This window comes from Balaenoptera ricei, chromosome 6 (genome assembly GCF_028023285.1).
Source record: "Balaenoptera ricei isolate mBalRic1 chromosome 6, mBalRic1.hap2, whole genome shotgun sequence".
Classification (NCBI taxonomy): Eukaryota; Metazoa; Chordata; class Mammalia; order Artiodactyla; family Balaenopteridae; genus Balaenoptera; species Balaenoptera ricei.
Window position 1 is genome coordinate 99,075,872 of NC_082644.1, and position 21,068 is coordinate 99,096,939.

Here is a 21,068-nt window from a genome sequence, read left to right on the forward strand (position 1 = left end):
CAGCCAGAGAAATGCTGTGGAAGGGGCTGCCAGAGTGCACTGCGGGTTAATAACTAACCCGCAGGAGGCTTTACAGTGTACTGCGCTTGCCTGGGTGAAGCCCATGGCCATTTCACCGGCAGGCAATGTTGCTTCTGGGCCAGGGGAGAACCACGGCTTGCTTTCGGAAGAGGGAGGGGGGCCTCGGAGAAGCGAACAGGCCTGCTGCTGTCACTGGGCCACCGAGAGCAGGAGCCAGTAGGGCTGCGTGCAGGAAACTGCGCTTATTACATGCTAATTACTGCTCATTTGCCTCAGGTGAGCAGCAGCTGGCTGCATGTTCCCAGGCAAGTAGAAAAGACCTGCCATCCCAGAATGAGGCTCTGGACCATGAGGCTTTCAAGCGCTCCTTTAGGGGTAAAACTCAGTGGTTCCCGCTGCCCTACCGTCTGCCCCATCTCCCTTCTCTCTGCAGTGTTCATTGACTCTGCTCCTTAAAATGTCTGCTGGCACCTCTGGCCAGGAGACGGATGGAAAGGGCTCACTAGAGGCCTACGGGAGAATGTAAAAGAACCCAAACAGGAGTAAGCTACAGAAAAAGAGAATCTCAAGGTCAAGGGAGACATTCAAAACGACAGTCATGGAGCTGATGAAGAAACAGAAGAAAAACAAAAGACTCTTTTAATCAAATCTACTGAACACATTCCAACGATGAGGAATATGGACCTTTTCAAAAAAGCAACATCCAGTGAAAGACAGGAGGATAACGGGGCTCACAGGCAGGGGCTGAACAAGGAGCAGGACTCTTGGAAGTATTATTTCCAGCCTCAGTGCCTTTGCATGTGCTGACCTGGCCACCAGGAAAGCTGTTCTCCACTTGTCCTCAGAACTCAAAGCTTTCTCTCTGAAATCTTCTGGTTGCCCATTTTCCCCTCCCAGTCCTCCCACCTTAGCCCTTCCTTTAAGCTTATTTAAAACTCCTTAGGACACTTTTCATACCAGGTGTAATGACCTGTCTCCTCTCAAGCTTCTCGAGGGCAAGGAACCTATCTTATTGTTCTCTGTGTGCCCTGAGTCAGATGCTTTAAATAATGCCTGTACCAACTGTACCCCAAGGTAACCAAATATTGAGGATGCCATCAAGGAAATCCAGAGAGTGGGAAACTCTAGGACAGATGGCCCAGCTTCTTCAACAAATAAATGGGGAAAAAGGAGGGGAGAAGGGAAAACTCTAGACTAGGAGCTTTAGAGAAATTGTGGGACAGGGAAAAACGAGATAATGTTGATCAAAGGACACAAACTTTCAGTTTTAAGATAAGTAAGTTCTGGGGATCTAAATGACAGCATGATGACGATAGTTCATTATAATGTAGAGTATCCTTGAAATCTGCTAAGATACACACACGAAGAAATGGTGACTGGCGAGGTGACAGATATGTTAATTAGCTCAATGCACAGTAACCATTTTGCAATGCAAACGTATATCAAATCACCACGCTTTACTTCTCAAATATATACCATTTTTATTTGTCAATTATGCCTCAATAGAGCAAGGAAAAATAACATTTAAAAAAATTCTTCAAGAGCTTTAGATAGAATATCAACCAAATACAATGAAAGGACCTTGTGACAACCAAATAAGAAAATCTGAACACTGACTATATATCTGAGACTAAAAAACAATTGTTAATTATTTTTAGGTGGTTTTTTTTATGGTTTTTATTCATCAATTTGATAATATGGTGTATCACATTGATTGATTTGCGTACATTGAAGAATCCTTGCATCCCTGGGATAAATCCCACTTGATCATGGTGTATGATCCTTTTAATGTGTTGTTGGATTCTGTTTGTTACTATTTTGTTGAGGATTTTTGCATCTATATTCATCAGTGATATTGGAGTTGCTTGTAGTAGTCTCTTAGGATGCTTTGTATTTCTGCAGTGTCTGTTGTAACTTCTCCTTTTTCATTTCTAATTTTATTGATCTGAGTCCTCTCCCTCTTTTTCTTGATGAGTCTGGCTAATAATTTATCAATTTTGTTTATCTTCTCAAAGAACCAGCTTTTAGTTTTATTGATCTTTGCTATTGTTTTCTTTGTTTCTATTTCATTTATTTCTGCTCTGATCTTTATGATTTCTTTCCTTCTGCTAACTTTGGGTTTTGCTTGTTCTTCTTTCTCTAGTTCCTTTAGGTGTAAGGTCAGATTGTTTACTTGAGATTTTTCTTATTTCTTGAGGTAGGCTTGTATAGCTATAAACTTCCCTCTTAGAACTGCTTATGCTGCATCCCATAGGTTTTGGATCGTCGTGTTTTCATTGTCATTTGTCTCTAGGTATTTTCTGATTTCCTCTTTGATTTCTTCAGTGAGCTCTTGGTTATTTAGTAACGTATTATTTAGCCTCCATGTTAAATAAAATGTTTGTGTTTTTTACGTTTTTTTCCCTGTAATTCATTTCTAATCTCATAGTGGTGTGGTCAGAAAAGATGCTTGATATGATTTCAATTTTCTTAAATTTACTGAGGCTTGATTTGTGACCCAAGATGTGATCTATCCTGGAGGATGTTCCGTGCGCACTTGAGAAGAACGTGTAATCTGCTGTTTTTGGATGGAATGTCCTATAAATATCAATTAAATCTATCTGGTCTATTGTGTCATTTAAAGCTTCTGTTTCCTTATTTATTTTCATTTTGGATGATCTGTCCATTGGTGTGAGTGAGGTGTTAAAGTCCCCCACTACTATTGTGTTACTGTCGATTTCCTTTTTTATAGCTGCTAGCAGTTGCCTTATGTATTGAGGTGCTCCTATGTTGGGTGCATATATATTTATAATTGTTATATCTTCTTCTTGGATTGATCCCTTGATCATTATGTAGTATCCTTCCTTGTCTCTTGTAACATTCTTTATTTTAAAGTCTATTTTATCTGATATGAGTATAGCTACTCCAGCTTTCTTTTGATTTCCATTTGCATGGAATATCTTTTTCCATCCCCTCACTTTCAGTCTGTATGTGTCCCTAGGTCTGAAGTGGGTCTCCTGTAGACAGCATATATATGGGTCTTGTTTTTGTATCCATTCAGCAAGCCTGTGTCTTTTGGTTGGAGCATTTAATCCATTCACATTTAAGGTAATTATCAATATGTATGTTCCTATTACCATTTTCTTAATTGTTTTGGGTTTGTTTTTGTAGGTCCTTTTCTTCTCTTGTGTTTCCCACTTAGAGAAGTTCCTTTAGCATTTGTTGTAGAGCTGGTTTGGTGGTGCTGAATTCTCTTAGCTTTTGCTTGTCTGTAAAGCTTTTGATTTCTCCATCGAATCTGAATGAGATCCTTGCCAGGTAGAGTAATCTTGGTTGTAGGTTCTTCTCTTTCATCACTTTAAGTGTATCATGCCACTCCCTTCTGGCTTGTAGAGTTTCTGCTGAGAAATCAGCTGTTAACCTTATGGGAGTTCCCTTGTATGTTATTTGTCATTTTTCCCTTGCTGCTTTTAATAATTTTTCTTTGTCTTAAATTTTTGCCAATTTGATTACTATGTGTCTTGGCATGTTTCTCCTTGGATTTATCCTGTATGGGACTTGCTGCGCTTCCTGGACTTGGGTGGCTATTTCCTTTCCCATGTTAGAGAAGTTTTCGACTATTATCTCTTCAAATATTTTCTCTGGTCCTTTCTCTCTCTCTTCTCCTTCTGGGACCCCTATAATGCGAATGTTGTTGCGTTTAATGTTGTCCCAGAGGTCTCTTAGGCTGTCTTCATTTCTTTTCATTCTTTTTTCTTTAGTCTGTTCCACAGCAGTGAATTCCACCAGTCTGTCTTCCAAGTCACTTATCCGTTCTTCTGCCTCAGTTATTCTGCTATTGATTCCTTCTAGTGTAGTCTTCATTTCAGTTATTGTATTGTTCATCTCTGTTTGTTTGTCCTTTAATTCTTCTAGGTCTTTGTTAAACATTTCTTGCATATTCTCGATCTTTGCCTCCATTCTTTTTCCGAGGTCCTGGATCCTCTTCACTATCGTTATTCTGAATTCTTTTTCTGGAAGGTTGCCTATCTCCACTTCATTTAGTTGTTTTTCTGGGGTTTTATCTTGTTCCTTCATCTGGTACAGAGCCCTCTGCCTTTTCATCTTGTCTATCTTTCTGTGAATGTGGTTTTTGTTCCACAGGCTGCAGGATTGTAGTTCTTCTTGCTTCTGTTGTCTGCCCTCTCTAGGTGTTTTAATAATACTGTGACTATTTAAAAAAACACAGCCCTTATCTTTTAGATAATTGGGACTTTGTTTTGGAATTTGTTTTAAAAGAATTGGGAAGTAACAGAGGTGAAGATACAGATGAAAAGAGAGGGGCCACATTAATAAAAGATGAAGCTTAACAATGGGTACTTGGATTATGTTCATTGTATGATGGGTACTTGGGGTTCTCTGTGCTTTTGACTGCATTTAAAATTTCAATTAATAAAAACTGGGGAAAAAAAAGTAGGCAGAATTGAATGAATACCACAGATGCTGCAACTGCTCACCAAAAGCCACCAGCAGCAACAGACATCAGCTCATTCACAGCAAAATGGAAGACAAAACGTTAATTCCTGCTTCGTGAGGAAAGGCCCGCAAGGGGGGGGCTTACAGAGAAGTGTTCTCCTTTGTTCCATTGAGGTGACCTCGGAAGAGGAAGTGGGTATAGGAGACAATCTCATCAAGGCCAGCAGGCAGTGAGCTGAACGTGATGAGAAAAATACAATGCAACTAAAAAACAGGCAAACATCATAGAACAAGGCGTACCAGGAGGAAATACGTTCATGGTTCATAACACAGGCAAAGATACTCCACCCCATCAACAACTGGGGAAAAGTGAAGACCACAATGAGTTCCTACTAACTCCCACGAGACTGCTAAAATAAAACAGAAAAGCTGTCCAATGCCAAGGGCTGAAGAACAGATTAGCAGACGCTTTTATGTGCTGCTGGGACTCTGGAGAAAACAATTTCGCATGATCTTAACAGGCCCTGCCCGCCACTCTCCCAGCCACTGGTACACACCCAGGAGAGACACTTGCGAGCATATGTGCACCAGGAAGACCAATTCCAGAAGGTTCAAAGCAGCATTTTTTTCTAACAGCTCCAAACTGAAAACATCCCAAATGTCCACCGACAAAGGATAACTATATTCTGGTATATTCATGCAGCGCAGCAAGAACTACAGTTACCTCATCAATATAGATGAATCTCTCACAGACACAGTATTGAGTGAAAAATCCATTTACTATAAAGTTCACTAACATGCAGGACTAACAATAATCATTTAGGGAAACACACGTATGAGGCAAACTCATCAAAAAAGGGATGAGAGACAAACTTCAGGAGAGCAGGAGGGAGGGGAAGGTCACTGGGGAGGAGCATGGGGGGCCATTAACAGCACTGGCGATGCTCTTTGTTCTTAAGCTGGGTGGTGGGTACCCGGATGTTCACCGTATTATTTTTCTTTAGAACTAGTCATGTTACAGATACTCTTTTGTATTTGTATTTCGTCATTAAAAGATGTAAAGAATGACTGGACAGAGGACCTGCCAACACTGAACAACTCAGACAAAAGACCAGACAACTGGGAGGATGAGTCCAGGGACTTCCCTGGTGGTCCAGTGGGTAAGACTCTGCGTTCCCAATGCAGGGGGCCCAGGTTCGATCCCTGGTCGGGAAACTAGATCCTGCACGCATGCTGCAACTAAGAGTCGCATGCTGCAACGAAGATCCCGAGCGTTGCAACTAAGACCTGGCACAGCCAAAATAAATAAAATAAAATAAAATGAGCCCCAGGCGAGCGGGTGCCAGAATGCCAAGAACAAAACCCCCAAGGAGAGGGCTGGGGACATCCAAGTCTCTGACGGCAGTGCCACTGGTGAACAGGCAAGGCCCGGATGTGCAGAAAGGTCTGAAACTTGGATGAACGGGTCAACAAAATGTGGCACATCCATACATTGGAATACTATTCAGCCTTATAAAGGAAGGAAATTCTGATACATGTTATGACATGGATGGACTTGAAGACATTATGCTAAGTGAAAGGAGCCAGACACAAAGAAACAAGTACTGTATGATTCCACTTACAGGAGGTACTAAGAGTAGTCAGATTCATAGAGACAGAAAGCAGACTAGAGGTTACCAGGGGCTACGGGGAAAGAGGAATGGGGACTTCGTGTTTAGCGGGCACTGAGTTTTAATTTGGGATGATGAAAACATTCTGGAGATGGATAGTGGTGATGGTTGCACAACAATGTCAATGTACTCAATGCCACTGAACCGTACACCTAAAAATGGTTAAAATGGTAAATTTTATGCTACTTACATATGACCACAATTTTTAAAAATCCGTAACTCAAGGAAGGTGCAGCTGAGCAAGCAAACTGGTAGGATAAGGGAGAGGTGCCATCAGACCTACCTCAACCCCCTTGAGCACACGTAAGGTAGGACACGGATAACAACAGCATTCAGACGGGAAACGGGCCTGGAAGAGACACCACAGAGCCGAGGGATGCCGACCCTGCAGGCACCCGGGGAGTCTGTCAGTCCACGTCCTCCCCGCCGGGCCAGCTGCCTGGGCAATCCCACCCCTGGGACCAGGCTCAGTGCTGGGAAACAAAGATGCTCCGGATGATGCCACCGCTGGCACAGGGCCCTGGGGAGGTCACCCTCCAGGTCTCAACTTCAAGCAGGAAATTCTGGGCATTCAGCCAACTATGACTTTGGGGAAAAAGAACCTGCAAAAATTGCTGAGAAATGGTAGACAGAACCCAAATGCCAGAGATGCTGAAAAGCAAAAAGTTCCAGGAAAGACAGGGCGGTTTATGGCATGAAATTCTGACCCATCAAATTACAAAGGATTCTGACCTTCCCCAGGCGTTCCAAGGAGCACACCTTTCAAACAGGAAAGTCAGGTGTGCACCGCACGGGCTGGGGGAAGAGCAGTGGAGGACGAGTCAGGAAATCTAGATTCGATTCTGGCTCCACCACACTTACAGCTGGCCCAGGACCAACTGCTCCCTGAGACCGTGTGCGTAAAGGGGATAGTAACACCTTCCCGGATGGTGGCAATTAAGAGAAGTAACACAGATTCTGCGAGCCTGGGGGGGGGGGGGGTAAGCATGCCTAACAGGTAAGATACCAGGTGCTTTGCATATCAACCTTCAACCCCAAGAGACAGGTAGAGACAGGTATTACTACACACACACACACACACACACACACACACACACACACAGCATGAGGGGCTAATTTAAGTAATCCAGAATAAGCACAACAAGAGGGCACCAAACTGGGTGAGAAGTATGTCTGGAAGGCTCGGAGAGGAGGAAGAAAATTTAAAAAAATTAAAAAAGGATACACAAGAATGCACACCATGTTTATAAACATGTATGCAAAAGCGCAAAGATTGAAGGGAGCAGCGAAACCAACCAGTTGCTATGCAGCAGGATGGGAATATGTAAAATGCTTTTCTTTGTGATAATTTTAGTGTTGTTCTATCAAACACTTTTTAAAAATGTAGCCTACTTCCAACCTCAGTGTTGAAGAACTATGGGTCTTAAACCAGAATGCACTCTGGGCGAAACTACACTCACTGAATATGACTACAGGTGTGAATCCGATGTCTGGAAACCCCAAGTGGCCTGGAAAGGAGGACACCCTTCTGAGGCTCAGGGTCCCCACCCACCTCGGGGCCTCTGGGGCAGGCTCAGAACCCCCCCGCTCCCACCCCTCGCATGCCCAGTCCTGGGTCAGAGGACACAAACCATCTGCCGGCAGACTACCCGAGCTCGAAGCTAGAGTCTGCCTTTGCTATGTGACACGGGCAAGTTTCTTACCCAGCCTGCTAAGCCCTGATTCTCCCCCTCACAAATCAGGGCTAACAACAGTAACCACCAAAAGAGGTTCTGTGAGGGTCCAACAAAACAGTCACTTAAGCAATTAGCACAGGACCGACACACAGTGGCCCCTGGATCTTACTGGCCTGAGACCCTCCTCTGTGCTTCACAGGTTCCTCACTTACTCCTTCAAGACTCAGGGACATAGCTGGAGCTCATAATCCTCCCTGACCCCAAGGAGCCCCAAGTCCAGCAAGTGGAGTTTTCTGGCCCCCATCCTCCATGCGTCTGCACCTGCTGTTTCCTCTGCCCCAACGCCTCTGACCAAATCTAACAGCTGAACTCCCAGGCAACCTTCGGGACAACTCGATGTCACTTTGGGCATCAAACCTTCTCCAAATCCACACCACAGTTCAATCGCTCACCCCCCGTACTACCTCATGTGGAGTTCCGAGTTATCTAGTATATTTACACTGTCTCCCCTTCTAGACTGGGACTCTCTCATCCCTCCTGTACCCCTCCCGAACGCTTCATGCAGGGTAAGTGCTCAACAAGTCTATGCCGACTGAAGAAAACAAGTGGGCAAACAAAAACATTTTGGAAAACAAAAATAAACCAGAAATTAAAATCAAGTGGGACTAGTGAGATACATCCAGCTGCAGGGAGAAGCCGAAGAGGTTGCAGAAGGAGATGAAGGGGCCCTAGGGCAGAGGGGGCACACCTGGGATGCTGCGAGTTCACCCACCCGCCTCTGCCAGATCAGCCTCAGCTGGTAACAGAGCCTGGGCATCCCTGGGCAGGCGAGAGTGGTCACCACCCCAAAGCAGGTGTTCAGAACACAAGCCCTCAGATGCAAGGGGACTTTGTGGCCCCATCAACAGGACGTTAACCTGCCAGAGAGCAGAGGTGATTGGTGGGGAAGGGCTCCAGGGGTGGGGAGCCCTCTTCTTAGTCAGGCAGTAGGGGGCACACAGCTCAGACGGCCACAGGGGGCTCCCCGCCCCAGCTACGGTCCCAGGGACTGTAAAGGGGGGGGAAAGGGTCCCACCCTAAAGAGACACAAACTTGGGGTCTAGGTCCCGATTCATTTGTGCTGAAGGGGTGGGGAAAGACTTTACTTTCATCAACCCATGTAAAGTCGTCACTTAAAATAAGATTCATATCTAAAAACAAAGAGAAAAGTACAGATGGACACACACCACAATTTTAAAAGTGCTTATTATCTCTGATGTGATTTTAGATCTTTTTAACTTCTCTTGCTTCTCTATATTTTCTAATCTTTCTGCTGCCAACATGTTCTCCTGTGAAATGCAAGTGGGGGAGGAAAGCACATGCCAACCTGAAGAAAAACACCAAGATGAATCAGCAGCTGACCCTGCCCGCAGGCAGCTGCCACGGCCCGAGGAGGAAACCCAAGTGCAAGGAACCAGATTCCTGCAGGAGAAACGCTCCAGGCAGCGTGGAGGAGGCTGGCAACAGGAGTCAGGCAGCGGAGAAGGACGGGACACGTGTTTTGAGGACAAACTGTGGGCGGAGGATTTCTGTGGTGAAGGAGTGGATTTTTTTCTAAGTCCCTATGCAAGAATGTAAGGGAAAGTTCTACCTCCCAGTACCCGCGCCCCCAACCTTTTGCTATTTCAGAATTAAACAGACCTGTGCCTTCATCCACAACAGTGCACTAGCAACAGAATTCAATGAGATTATGCACGTGAAAGTGCTTAGCAAGTTAATATTTGTTCAGTCCTGGCCCAGCGCAGGGTCATGTTACTGGCACTGGAGAGGCTGGCAGACACCCCCTCCCTGCATATTAACACCAACAATCCAGCAAGTGGGGAACCAGAGTTAGAGATCGCACCTCTATCCCACTTGGGAAGGATGTTCACCATCCACCTCTCTGGCCCACTCCCCTCCTTCGCCAGCAGCCCTACTTTTAAAACAAAGGTATTTTAAAAAAATACACAAACCCATGACCCACACAGTTATCCAAAGCTCCCCACGGTCTCATTCACGGTCTGGGGGGGTTGGAGATGGGGGCAGGGTAAGTCCTGAAGGGCCACCTTGAGCCAATGCCTTCCCTCAGAAGCAGGAAAAGGCAAGTCACCCAGAGGTCTGGGATAAGGCAGGGTGTCCACGGCAGCCAGAACCTTGGGAGAGGATGGAAATGAGGAGCTGCCTTCTCCTACTTCCTGGGGCCTTATGCAGTTCCCCATTTCTTCCCACCACTGAGGGTGAAGAGACCCCTGCCCTCCAAGCTACAGTCCACTACTCAGTCCCCCCACATTCAATCAAGCCCCACCCCCGGCCCCGCCAAACGGCACTGGGCTCCGTTTAGGCTTCCTGGCACCGTTTTTTTTTTTTTTTTTTTTTTGGGGGGGGGTACACACCGCACATGTTGCGGGATCTTAGCTCCCCGACCAGAGATCGAACCGGGGCCCTTGGCAGTAAAAACACGGAGTCCTAACCACTGGACCACCAGGGAATTCCCAGCTTTTTTTTTTTTCTTTAACGTTCATTTCTAGAAAACTTCCCAATCACTTTTCACAGGTCAAAGAGAAGGCACTGAGATGTGTGTAAGATTACAACCTACTAGCAACCCTTCAGCACCCTGCTGTTTCCTGAGGCTTTTCACATCCTTTTTGTCATGTAATCGTCCCATTTTAAAGACCAGAAAATCGAGACTCAAGTAGCCCAGGGCTGCACAGCCCAGTTGCCAAGACTCAAACATGCATCTTCCTACCCTGAAACTCTCCGTGCTTGCCCTGTACCATACAAGTCACTGCGGAGCTCCAGGGACAGTGAAAGCAACTGCACCAAATGCAATACTGGCCAACGGGCCGTGCCCTCCAAGGCATGGGGGCGGGGGGGTGCTAACCAGCCAGCCACACACCCTCCCGGCTTTCCACACAGAGCTGCTGGAAGACTGCGCACAGAGGGGAGGGGGGCGACGGGGCTGAGCAACAGCCGCGCGAGCAAAAGCGATGCCAGGGCTTTAGTCAACAGAGAGCTAATATGAGTCAACAGTGGGTACCGCTGCCAAGCACACTGATGGGATCTTCAGCTGCATTAATACAAGGGGAGAGTCTCAGGCAGGCCGAGGGAGTCCTGCCTGCTCTGACCAGACCACACCTGAGGGTTGGGCAGGGCAGGGCTGGGCTGTGGACACGGGGCCCCTTCCAAGGCAGCGCCAGGGTTTCTGAAGAGGAATGGCTCAGGGTGGCACTCTGGTCTGTAGGGTGGAAGCTGGGTTTGGACAGCAAGCCCACTCCAGACTGCACATTACCGATGGATTTTTTTTTTAAAAAAGATCCTGACTATCCACAGCAAAGGTTAAGAACACACAGGCATGCCAGGGGACGCAGCCCACCACCTGGGGGAGGGGGCCCCAGGCCCTGTCATTTGCTGCCTCCTTTGTTATATATAACAGCTGGGTCGTGGCTTGACCAAGAAGTGGCCCTGACACAACAGGTAATCTAAAAATGGGGAATTCCCTGGTGGTCCAATGGTTAGGACTCGGGCTTTCACTGCCGTGGACCCGGGTTCAAACCCGGGTTCGATCTCTGGTCGGGGAACTAAGATCCTACAAGCCGCTCAGTGTGGCCAAAAAATAAATTTAAAAAAAAATTTTTTTTTTAAATGCACAAGGGACACTGGATTTGACATCCTAGAGCCTCAAGTGTCAAAGTCTCTGGGAAGTCCTCCCAATTCATCCACCAGCACCCTGTCCGGTGAGCCTGTCGTATCACTCAGCATCACTTAACAATAAAAAGACGCTCCGCTACACGTGTTTCCCAAGAGCCTCAAGGCCACCTCTCATTCACCTTTGGGTCCACAGTCCAGCATTTGGCACACTGGAGACGCCCAATAAATGGCGACAACTGAAAACCGAGGTGCCCCAGCACGATCACAGTGGGGGTGTTGTGTTCGAGGCAATTCTGGAACATAGGCATCCTGACTAGGGCTAATAAAACGGCTTATGACAATGCATAACCACTGTTAGTATACTGAGCGACAAATTCTTGACGCTACCACCACCAGAGGGTTTTAATTACAAAAGAGTTATAGCTAGCCTGGCAAGTGTGCTTCGTGCCCGTGCAAGTGACTGGAGACAGACAATCCAGCTTAGGGAGATGGCGGTCAAAGGTAAATCCTGTGCGCCATGCAGCAAAGCAACCCTGGGGCCCAGGAAGCGGTAAAAATCCAGGAACGCAGGAGACGAGAATAATGACCCGTGGGACTAAATGCCAAAAAGGACAGCATAAAAAGTGAGCTTGTTGAAATGCGCTGAGAAGGAGCACGCATGCTACAGATTCATGGGGAGCTGGCCGCCTGGAGCTCACCTTGTAACTCTGAGAATTAAATACAGGAACTAAAACTATGATCTGGGAAGATGAGCATAGGAGACTGTGCGATGCAGTTCTAATGCCTAATAAATCTTTAAATCGATGAACCGTGCTCACTGGTTATTCTTCTCCATCTTTCCTCCCCAAGCAAGGGCTCACATGACAAAAGCCAGCATTTGCTCTGGATTTGCCTTTGGACGGGGTATATATACGTGTGCGTTGTCTGTATAAATAAAATTGGGAGTTCACTAAATAACATCTTAAAGCATCAAAAAATCTGCCATTATAAGAAAACCTGGTGAATTCTTTTGTCAAGTAGCCTTTAATAAAGTGAAGAAACCTTTTAGGATGCAAAATCCCCCTCCCCTCACACTGGGCCAGGGTTCCACCAGCTGTGGTTAAGTCAGCATTCCCGTCCCAACCTGTTCATTTCGGTACCTGTTTGGGTCTATTCACTACGCATGCATCTTACTGGGTTTGCATTCTTCATCCCAGAAACACCGTTTAAGCCTGTCGCACAAACCTGACAGAAGCAGTACATTTTATAAACGAATCATCCCCGGGGAACAGACAAGAAAACCATCAGCAATGAGCGTTGTCAAAGTTCCAAACCAGAGCATTCCTTTCCCAGATCCGAGATGCAGAATACGCCACATCCTCTCCACACACCAGCTGCCTGCTCCAGAAGCAACCCACTCACCTCACCACTGGCTCCCCCCACCCCGCCCCTCCCGGCCCCTTCAGGCCTCCTCTCCCAGCTGAATAAAAGCTGGAGAGACCCGTCTTGGGGAAGCAGTAACATTTTAATACTACTGTAAAGACAACTGTTCTAAGCACTGGAATGTTGGCTCCTTTTCCATGAATAAAAAGGCCCCCAAAGGGTATTATCATAACAAAACGATATCCTATGGAGAGCACCAGGAACCACAAAAATAAAATCGCCATAAACTGATACTGTCTCAAAATTAAACCTACACAAGGAAACGTTAAACCCCAGGCCAGGCAGGCTCTCATTTTCCCATCTACAACCCTTACAATATTCCCAGTTCTCTCATGACGTCCAATTTCCCCCACCCGAGGAGGCCTAAATGCTTTCTTTCGAAGTCCCGGTATGTTATTTTTTTCCCTTGAAACCCTCGAGATGCTCTGTAACATTCATCTAAAGCTCAATCGTTGTTGTGTCCTCGGTCACACCCAGATTCCCAAAGGCACCGTCTGCCGCAGCGCCGGGTGCACAGCAGGCGCCCCACTAATGTGCGGATTTGATTTGATCAGATCTGGCCCCTTCGGCTAGAAAGACACATTGGTAGCCAGACGCCCAGGCGGGGACAGCAGCGCCAGCCTAGCTCTCTGCCGGAGGGGGCGGGGTGCAACCACCTGTGGGCGGGTGGCCGGGGCTCAGGCCGCGGCGCAGCTGCCCTGGAGTGCCTCCGCGGCTCCACGCACAGACCCCGGGGAAATTCCGGCGCCCCAGGCCCGACAGCACCCCGGGGCCGACTCCCAGCGCCCCAGAAGGGGCTCTGCCGGTGCAAAGTTGGCCTGGTCCGCGAGAATCCATTCTAGAGTTAGCTCCCAAGTCGCCCAGCCGCCTGTGAGGCAGCGAGCCAGAGGGGCTCTTTAGGATGGGACCGGGAGGGGGGGCGGGGTGGAGCACCGAGATGGGAACAGAAGAGAGCAGAAGTGGTCCCCCGACTCGCTCCCAAACTTGGGGCACCTGCCGGCCAGCAGGCGAGGGGGATTCTTCGCCTTGCCGTCCCACCAAGGCCTGGTGGCGAGTTTGTCGGGGCAAGCGGGCCACCCCATGGCAGCCCCGCATTGCTTTGAGATTTTCTAACCAATAATCCAGCACCGAGAAGGCCGATGCAGGAACCTAGGGGATAGAAGGGGAACACCAGTCACCCGCGCCAGGGGGCGGGGACTTGGGACTCTGGGGCGCGGGCCACGGATGGGGTCCCGGAAGAGAGCAGGACGGGGTGGCCCGAGAGGGAACCAGAACTAGGAGTGCTCGCAGAAGGGGGAGGGGATCCCGGAGAGGTACAAGGGGAGCGCCCCAGAGGGAAACATCGGGGGAAGGGAGCTGCCCCAAGGGCCGCGGGGAGCCAGTGTCCCGGACCGTCCCCGTCACTCACCGGCAGGTCCACGCTCACTTCGGTCCCGTCGAGCAGGAAGACGCGGCAGTAGAGGGTGGCCTTGGAGGCCCCGGCGGCGGAGATGTGCACGGCCGCGCAGCCCATGAGCAGGGGCCCGCCGCCGGCCGGGAACACGCTGCCCCCGGGCGCGGCGGGCAGCGTGGACACGGCGGCGGCGGCCGGGCCCCCCCGCGGACCCCCGTCGCGCTCGTCCCCCAGGCCGGCGGCCCCGCGCCCTGCCGCGCCCCGCGCGTAGCGCTGCATGGAGCGGCGGCCAAAGGTCCGGCGCAGGAACCGCAGCATCCTGGCTGGGGGCGTCCCCTGCCTCCGCCCCCTGCGCCGCCGCCGCTGCGCCGCCGCCCAGGAGCGCCCCGCGACGCCGTCAGTGCAGGCGGCCGCCCGCGCCGCCTCCCGCCGGCTGCGGACCGGGGCTCGCTCCCGCCGAGGACGAGGCCGCGCTTCGGCTGCCTGCGGGGCGCGCCGGCCCGGCCAGCGCCGGCTGCGAGTGGCCGCGGGCGGGAGGGCGCGCTCGGGGCGGCCCGGGAGCCGTCCCGCCGCCGCCTCCGCCGCCACGCGCCCTGCCGGGCCGGCGGCCTGCGCTCGCTGCCAAGGAGCCGCTCCCGACTGCCGGCCGCGGGCGGCCCGAGGACTGGGGGGGCGCGGGGGGCGCGGGGGCGGGCTGCGGGCTGCTCCCGCGCCGCGCGCCGGCCGAGGGCCAGCCGGAGCAGGGCGCCTGCGTGCTCCTGGCGCGCTCGCTCCCACTCGCCGCGCCCAGGCCCGAGGAGGCCCAGCCGAGCGCCCGCTCCCCAGGCGCCTTTCCCTGCGCCCGCAGCCCCCGCCTCCCACCTGGGAGGCTGCACCTACAGCCGCCGCCTCCGCCGCCACCGCCGCTACAGCCGCCGGGACTGCAGCACGCCCTCCTCCCTCGGGGCTGCGCCGAGTATTTGCAAACCGGGTCTGTGCTGCCCCCTGCCGGCCCGAGCGCCCCCTGCTGCTGTAGGTGTGCTCACGTGCGTACACGTAGGTGAGCACACACGTGTTTCCGGCGCCGCGAGCCCTGAAGACGCCGGAGAGTCTCCCCTTGCCTAGTTAGGAAAACGGGCTGCATGCCCTCGGGGGAGCCTTGCCTGGGAGGCCAGAGAGAGAAGCGCATTAAGCGAAGGCCCTACCAGGCCCTCACTTTCCTCTTCTGGAAAAGGATAGGGGTGAACTAGGTAATCTACCAGGTCCCTGCTACTTAAAGTTCTGTCAGTTTAAGATCTCAGAGCTGGAAGGGCCCTTTCTGCCATCACAGTCCAATGGGCTCATTCCAAATAAGGAAATTGAGGCCAGGCAAGGAGGGGGTGTACTTTTCCAACCGACTACACAGAAGAACACCTTTCCTCAGGGAACTCGTGTCCAGTATCGAGGCAGAGGCCTGCATAAATAACCATAACTGAGAAGGCTAGTAAAGCTTGCACAAGTTACTGAGAAGCAGAGTAGAACTGAGGCATGAGGAGGATAGTATAGGACACACAGAATATCGGAGGCGGAGGGAAGGGTTTATAAACAGTGCCCCTCAGGTATACATGTTCAAGGCCTGGTTCAGGGAGAAGTGGGTTTCAGTGTGGCTGAAAGGAGGTCAGGCCTCTTGAGAAGAATAACACTGCTTTGTGTGTGTGTGTGTGCCTGACACTATGCTAAGCCCTTCCCATTCATCATCTCACTAAACCCTCAGGACAGCCTGGTTCCACAGTCGGTTTTATCCCCATTGTACGGAGGAGGAAATTGAAGCTTAGAGAGCTTAAAAGACTTGCTCCAGATTTCATGGTTAATAGGGGCTCGTTTGCTGGGATTTAAAGCTGTTGCTCCTAACCACGGCCAAGCTGAGGCATGTGGCATGATTGGCAAGCGATGATGGTTTCTGAGAGGCCTGGACGGAGGCAGTGGCCACAGCAAAGGGGAAAGAGAAAGGGAGGGGTGAATTCAGGAGGCATTCCAAAATCGCCATTTACTGAGGATCAGGCACTGTCTTAGGTGATTTCATGGACGATATTTTCATTAGCCTCACTCCAACCTTTCCAGGTAGTTCTCTTCGTCCCCATTGACTTAGGTGGAGTTTGGGACTTCTTAGAGAAGTAATATCCTTGCCCGAGATCTCAGAGCTCCTGAATGGCAGCAGCCAGTACCTTCACTTGTTGCCTAGTGTTTCCTTTATGACTCTACAGGGATCTACCGGGTGGCAGTGTATTCTGAGGGGGCACTTGCAATCAGCCTTCCAATACCCACTCTGCTCCCCTCCCCCAAGACTTGACTTAATAGAGTACCATCAGCAAGCTGGTGTTCAAAGATAGCCCAGTCTGCTTACTGGTTTCTAAGGATAGCCCATTTCACACTATATAGCCCAGGAGTGCTGTGGTAGTCTGAATAATGGCCCCCCAAAGATGTCCACATCTCAATCCCCAGAACCTGTGAATATGTTCCCGAACATAGCATAAGGGACTTTGCAGATGTGACTAAATTAAGGAGTTTGAGGTGGGGAGATTATCCTGGGTTATCTGGCTGGGACCAATATAATCACACGGGTCCTTATAAGAAGGAGGCAGGAGGGTCAGAGACAGAGAAGGTGATGTGACAATGGCAGCAGAAGTCAGAGTGATGCATTCAGGAGCCAAGGAATGCAGGTAGCTGCTAGAAGCTGGAAAAGGCAAGGAACAGATTATTTCCTAGATATTCCAGAAGGAACGTAGCCTTTGTTTTTTAACACAGACTGTAAAATCCATCTCTGACTTCTGACCTCCAGAATTGTAAGATAATACATTTGCGTTGTTTTAAACCACTAGGTTTGTGGTGATTTATTCCAGCAGTGATAGGAAACGCATACAAGTGCAGTGTTAAATCATATTAGTTTGGTGCACTACAGTTTTCAAAGCCTCTTGGCACTGTCATAGTGCCATCCCTCTCAAAGTAAGTGTCATTCAATTTGTAATTATCCTCTGTCCTTCTCTCCTACTAAATGCTGAGCTCCATGAAGACAAGACTTTTTCTTATTCATCATTGTATCCCCACCCAGCACCTAGCCTGCTGTCTGGCAAGTAGTCTGCGTTCAATAAACGCTCATTGAATGAATGCAGGACCACATTTCATTGTCGTAATAGCCCCGTGGGGTAGGTATTGCTTTTGCCTTTTAGAGATGGAGAAAATGAAGACTGGAGTGGAGCCCAGACTCACACTCATGTCTCCTGACTCGAGCTCCCATGTGCTACCGACAAAGCATGTCACTGAGAATCCCATGGGGACTCCAGATTGCTTTAATTTTACCTGTACCTCCTCTGTTCCAGGCACCGTCCCCTAACTGATCTCATTCAGTCCTCATCACAATAGTGATTTAAGCACTATTTTCTCCACCAAACAGAGGAAAAACAGAGGCTCAGGCCTTCCTTTAATTAAATTTCATGTCACCCAAGTTTCCTCCCCAGAATTTCCACATTTGATGAGTAAGTTTGCATTTTGTCTGCTCAGTGTTACATATTTCAGTGATTGCTCTTTCTTAATCTTTGCCTTTTGGACCCTAAAAATTTCCCATCCCTGTTATCCAGGCTCTGTACCAGCCCTTCAGAAATTTTAATTGCTGTTTCTCAGACCTCCTCTATGTTCAATGAAAATGGGCCAGAACTGTGCATGTATCCTGTTTGCCAACACATCATTCTTTAACGGGCCTCTTGGTCCTCAAACGATTATTTAGTATTTCACCTGTGTTCCTGTCTAGAAACAGGAACCGTCTTGAGCTGAAGTTCTCAAGAAACCATCTACACTAAATTCCAGGTCCTTTCCTTGGCCATGAGCAGTAGCTTGAGTTCCTCAACTTCATGGGCAGTATTTAGAAGCTGACCCCTAGAGTCACGTCTTGCCTTCTCCTCATTAAAGCTCAGCCACCACTTCTTTACCCACCTCCTCAGGTTCATGAGAACTTCCCATCTTCCTTCCCATCCTTACTCCCAGAGTTCTGTCATCAGTAAACTCTGAGAGTTCCTTATATACGCCCTTCCTCCAGAGCAGTTTTACATGTTAATTAAACAGCCCTTAGCCCTGTCTCTAAGGAACTCCTCTCAGAAATGTGCCATTTATCCCTATCCTTTGTTTCCTGGCTTGTTTCCTAGACTCCATCAAATTGCGCCCTCATTCCCTCAGATGCCTTTTCTTTCCCCATAGAACAAGATTACATTTGAATGTATGCTTCTATTTTTTCATACATTTTTCTTTCCATAAACATTTATTGAGACCTTGCGATGTCCCACAAAGCCTTCCCTACCCTTCCAAGTGTTTAGTAAATGTCGACTTAACCTTTCTGCTATGGTTTTACAATAATAATAGCTATCATTGATTAAAGGTAGTGGGCAGCTATGGCCAGCCTAGCATCCGTTTTCCTTCTTTGGGTTACAGAGTTTGGGTTGCTTTGCAGAATTACTTCACCTCCACTCAGAGGCCTAGTGGTCTAGGTGAAGCTGACCCCACCTCCTGCCTCAGGTATGGCACATGATCAGAGCTGGCTAATCAGAGCATTACATTTCTCAGTGACCTGTTATTGGTTCAAAAATGGGCAGTAACCCATGTCAGGCCAATGAAGGTCAGCCCTGGAACTCTTGTTGAAATTGTTGGGAACCAGCAGTGTTAAGCCTGCTGCTTCAGCCATGCCTGAAGCTACCCCTTGGAATTGACAATTTAAGGAGTGAGTCAGATTAGAATAAAGATTTTCCAGGTCCCAGATCTTTCTCTGGCTTCACTTGTTCTCTTTCCTGAACACAGAGCATAAGAATTATTTCGAATAGGGACTCACTTTGTTCATTCTTTAAAGGACTCATCTCTAAGCAAATCATTAGCAAAGCAATTCTCATCACTGAATTTACAGAAATAAATGAAGAGTTAATAAGTCATCTAAACTTTTAGATTCAGAAGTGGCAGTGACAAAGTGACTTTTTGGCAAGTGCAGCTGAGTCCCAAATTTCTGACTTCCTCAACATCTAATCCCTAGGTCTCCATTCCAAACATCTACTAACCCAGCCCTGAGTCTAGACTCAGAGATCAACATCTGGAGAGAAAGAGGAGTGTCCCCCACTTCGCTGATGCCCACCCTAGCACGTGTATCCTATCTGAGGACCCATTTCTTCCCTGAAGGATGTGCATCCTGCTTTGGGGAAACACACGTGGCTCTGATGCAGTAGCCCTAACATTCATGCTGCCGATGACCACAGAGAATGGAAGGGGGGCATTTCTATAGTGCCTGCCCACCTTGCTGCCTCCATGCCTTCATCTAGATGTAGCCCCCTCTTACCTGACATTCTTGATGTGCTCACCTATCTCTTACTCTCTCTTAGCCAACTGCTTACCTTTGGTTCTGTATCCAATGGTCTAAAATCAGTGCTGTCCAACAGAACTTTCTGCAATGATGGAAACATTCTACATCTGTGCTGTCTAATATGGCAACCACTAACCACATGTGACTATTGAGCACTTGCAAGGAGGCTAGTGAGATTAAGGTATTAAATATTTAATTTTATTTCATTTTAATTTATTATTTATTTACTTATTTATTTTATTTTTTATTTTTGGCTGCGTTGGGTCTTCATTGCTGCATGCGGGCTTTCTCTAGTTATGGTGAGTGGGGGCTACACTTTGTTGCAGTGTACGGGCTTCTCATTGTGGTGGCTTCTCTTGTTGCAAAGCACAGGCTCTAGGCACGTGGACTTTAGTAATTGTGGATCGCGGGCTCAGGAGTTGTGGCTTGCGGGCTGTAGAGCATAGGCTCAGTAGTTGTGGCTCATGGGCTTAGTTGCTCTGCGGCATGTGGGATCTTCCTGGACCAAGGATTGAACCCGTGTCCCCTGCATTGGCAGACAGATTCTTAACCACTGTGCCACCAGGGAAGTCCTCATTTTAATTTAAATATAAATCTGATTAGTGGTTACCATAATGGACAATGCAGAACTAGATATCACCCTACCCCATCACCTACTGCTGGGTTTGTCTCCCTGGTCCCTGTTCCACTCCTATTGGGAGAGTCTAGGTCCAAGTAGTGAGCCTTTTTCTCTGTCCCAGACTTCTGACATTAACCTTCCCAGGCCCAGCCAAGTCATAAGATATGACAGCTCTGAGCCTATGTGCCATCAAATCAAAAACCCATCTTCTGCCAAGTTGGTCAAAACCAAGGTAACTTGTTCTTTCGGGGAAAGCCCTTGGCAACTGAGCTGCTGGTGGTGGTGGGATGGGCTTTTGAAATCCTGCCACAGCTCAGAGCACCCTGTGGAAGCAGATTTCCAAAGTGAGGCTTCCATGACGCACCTGGGTTAACATCACACAACCAAGTTACAGGAACCACAGACACAAAAGGAACTCTCTCCATCACCTCCTTCTCTGTGGTGGATGTCAAGCTCTAGTTCAAGCCAAGGAAAGAGAATTTGAAGAAAGAGAAGGCAGTGGGTAGGATCAGATGCATGCCAGTGAAGGTTTAAGAGGAGTAAGGTCTGTGAGGGGCCTCTGAAGTGGGCCAGCTGGAGAGGAGTTATTGGCCCTGGTGACCTTGAGGAGAGTCCAGCGGTCGAAGCAGTGAATGGATTATATGGGGTTACGAGGAGCTGGAGGCAGGGAAGTGGAGATGGCAGATCCAGGCCTCTCATTTAAAAAGCTTAGCATCAAAGGGAGGCAGTGAGGTATCAAAGAGAGAGCTAGGATTCTGCTGGACCCTAGTCTGATACTCACTTTCTCATCTGCAAAACTGGGCGAGTACTACTAACC

The 21,068-nt window shown here is 48.8% G+C and overlaps 1 protein-coding gene across 3 annotated transcripts in view; it reads right to left on the reverse strand.

Annotated features, from left to right (window-relative positions):
• Positions 1-14,643, reverse strand: part of EPB41L4B (erythrocyte membrane protein band 4.1 like 4B) — a 143,243-nt gene extending 128,600 nt beyond the window's left edge. For 2 of the 3 annotated variants that reach the window (XM_059925260.1, XM_059925258.1), the window contains exon 1: positions 14,298-14,643. In XM_059925260.1, coding sequence (XP_059781243.1) covers positions 14,298-14,600 — 303 coding nt within the window. In that variant the 5' untranslated portion in view covers positions 14,601-14,643. The remainder of the gene's footprint in view (positions 1-14,297) is intronic. The other variant, XM_059925259.1, reaches the window with a different exon arrangement.
• Between the last annotated feature and the right edge of the window lie 6,425 nt (positions 14,644-21,068).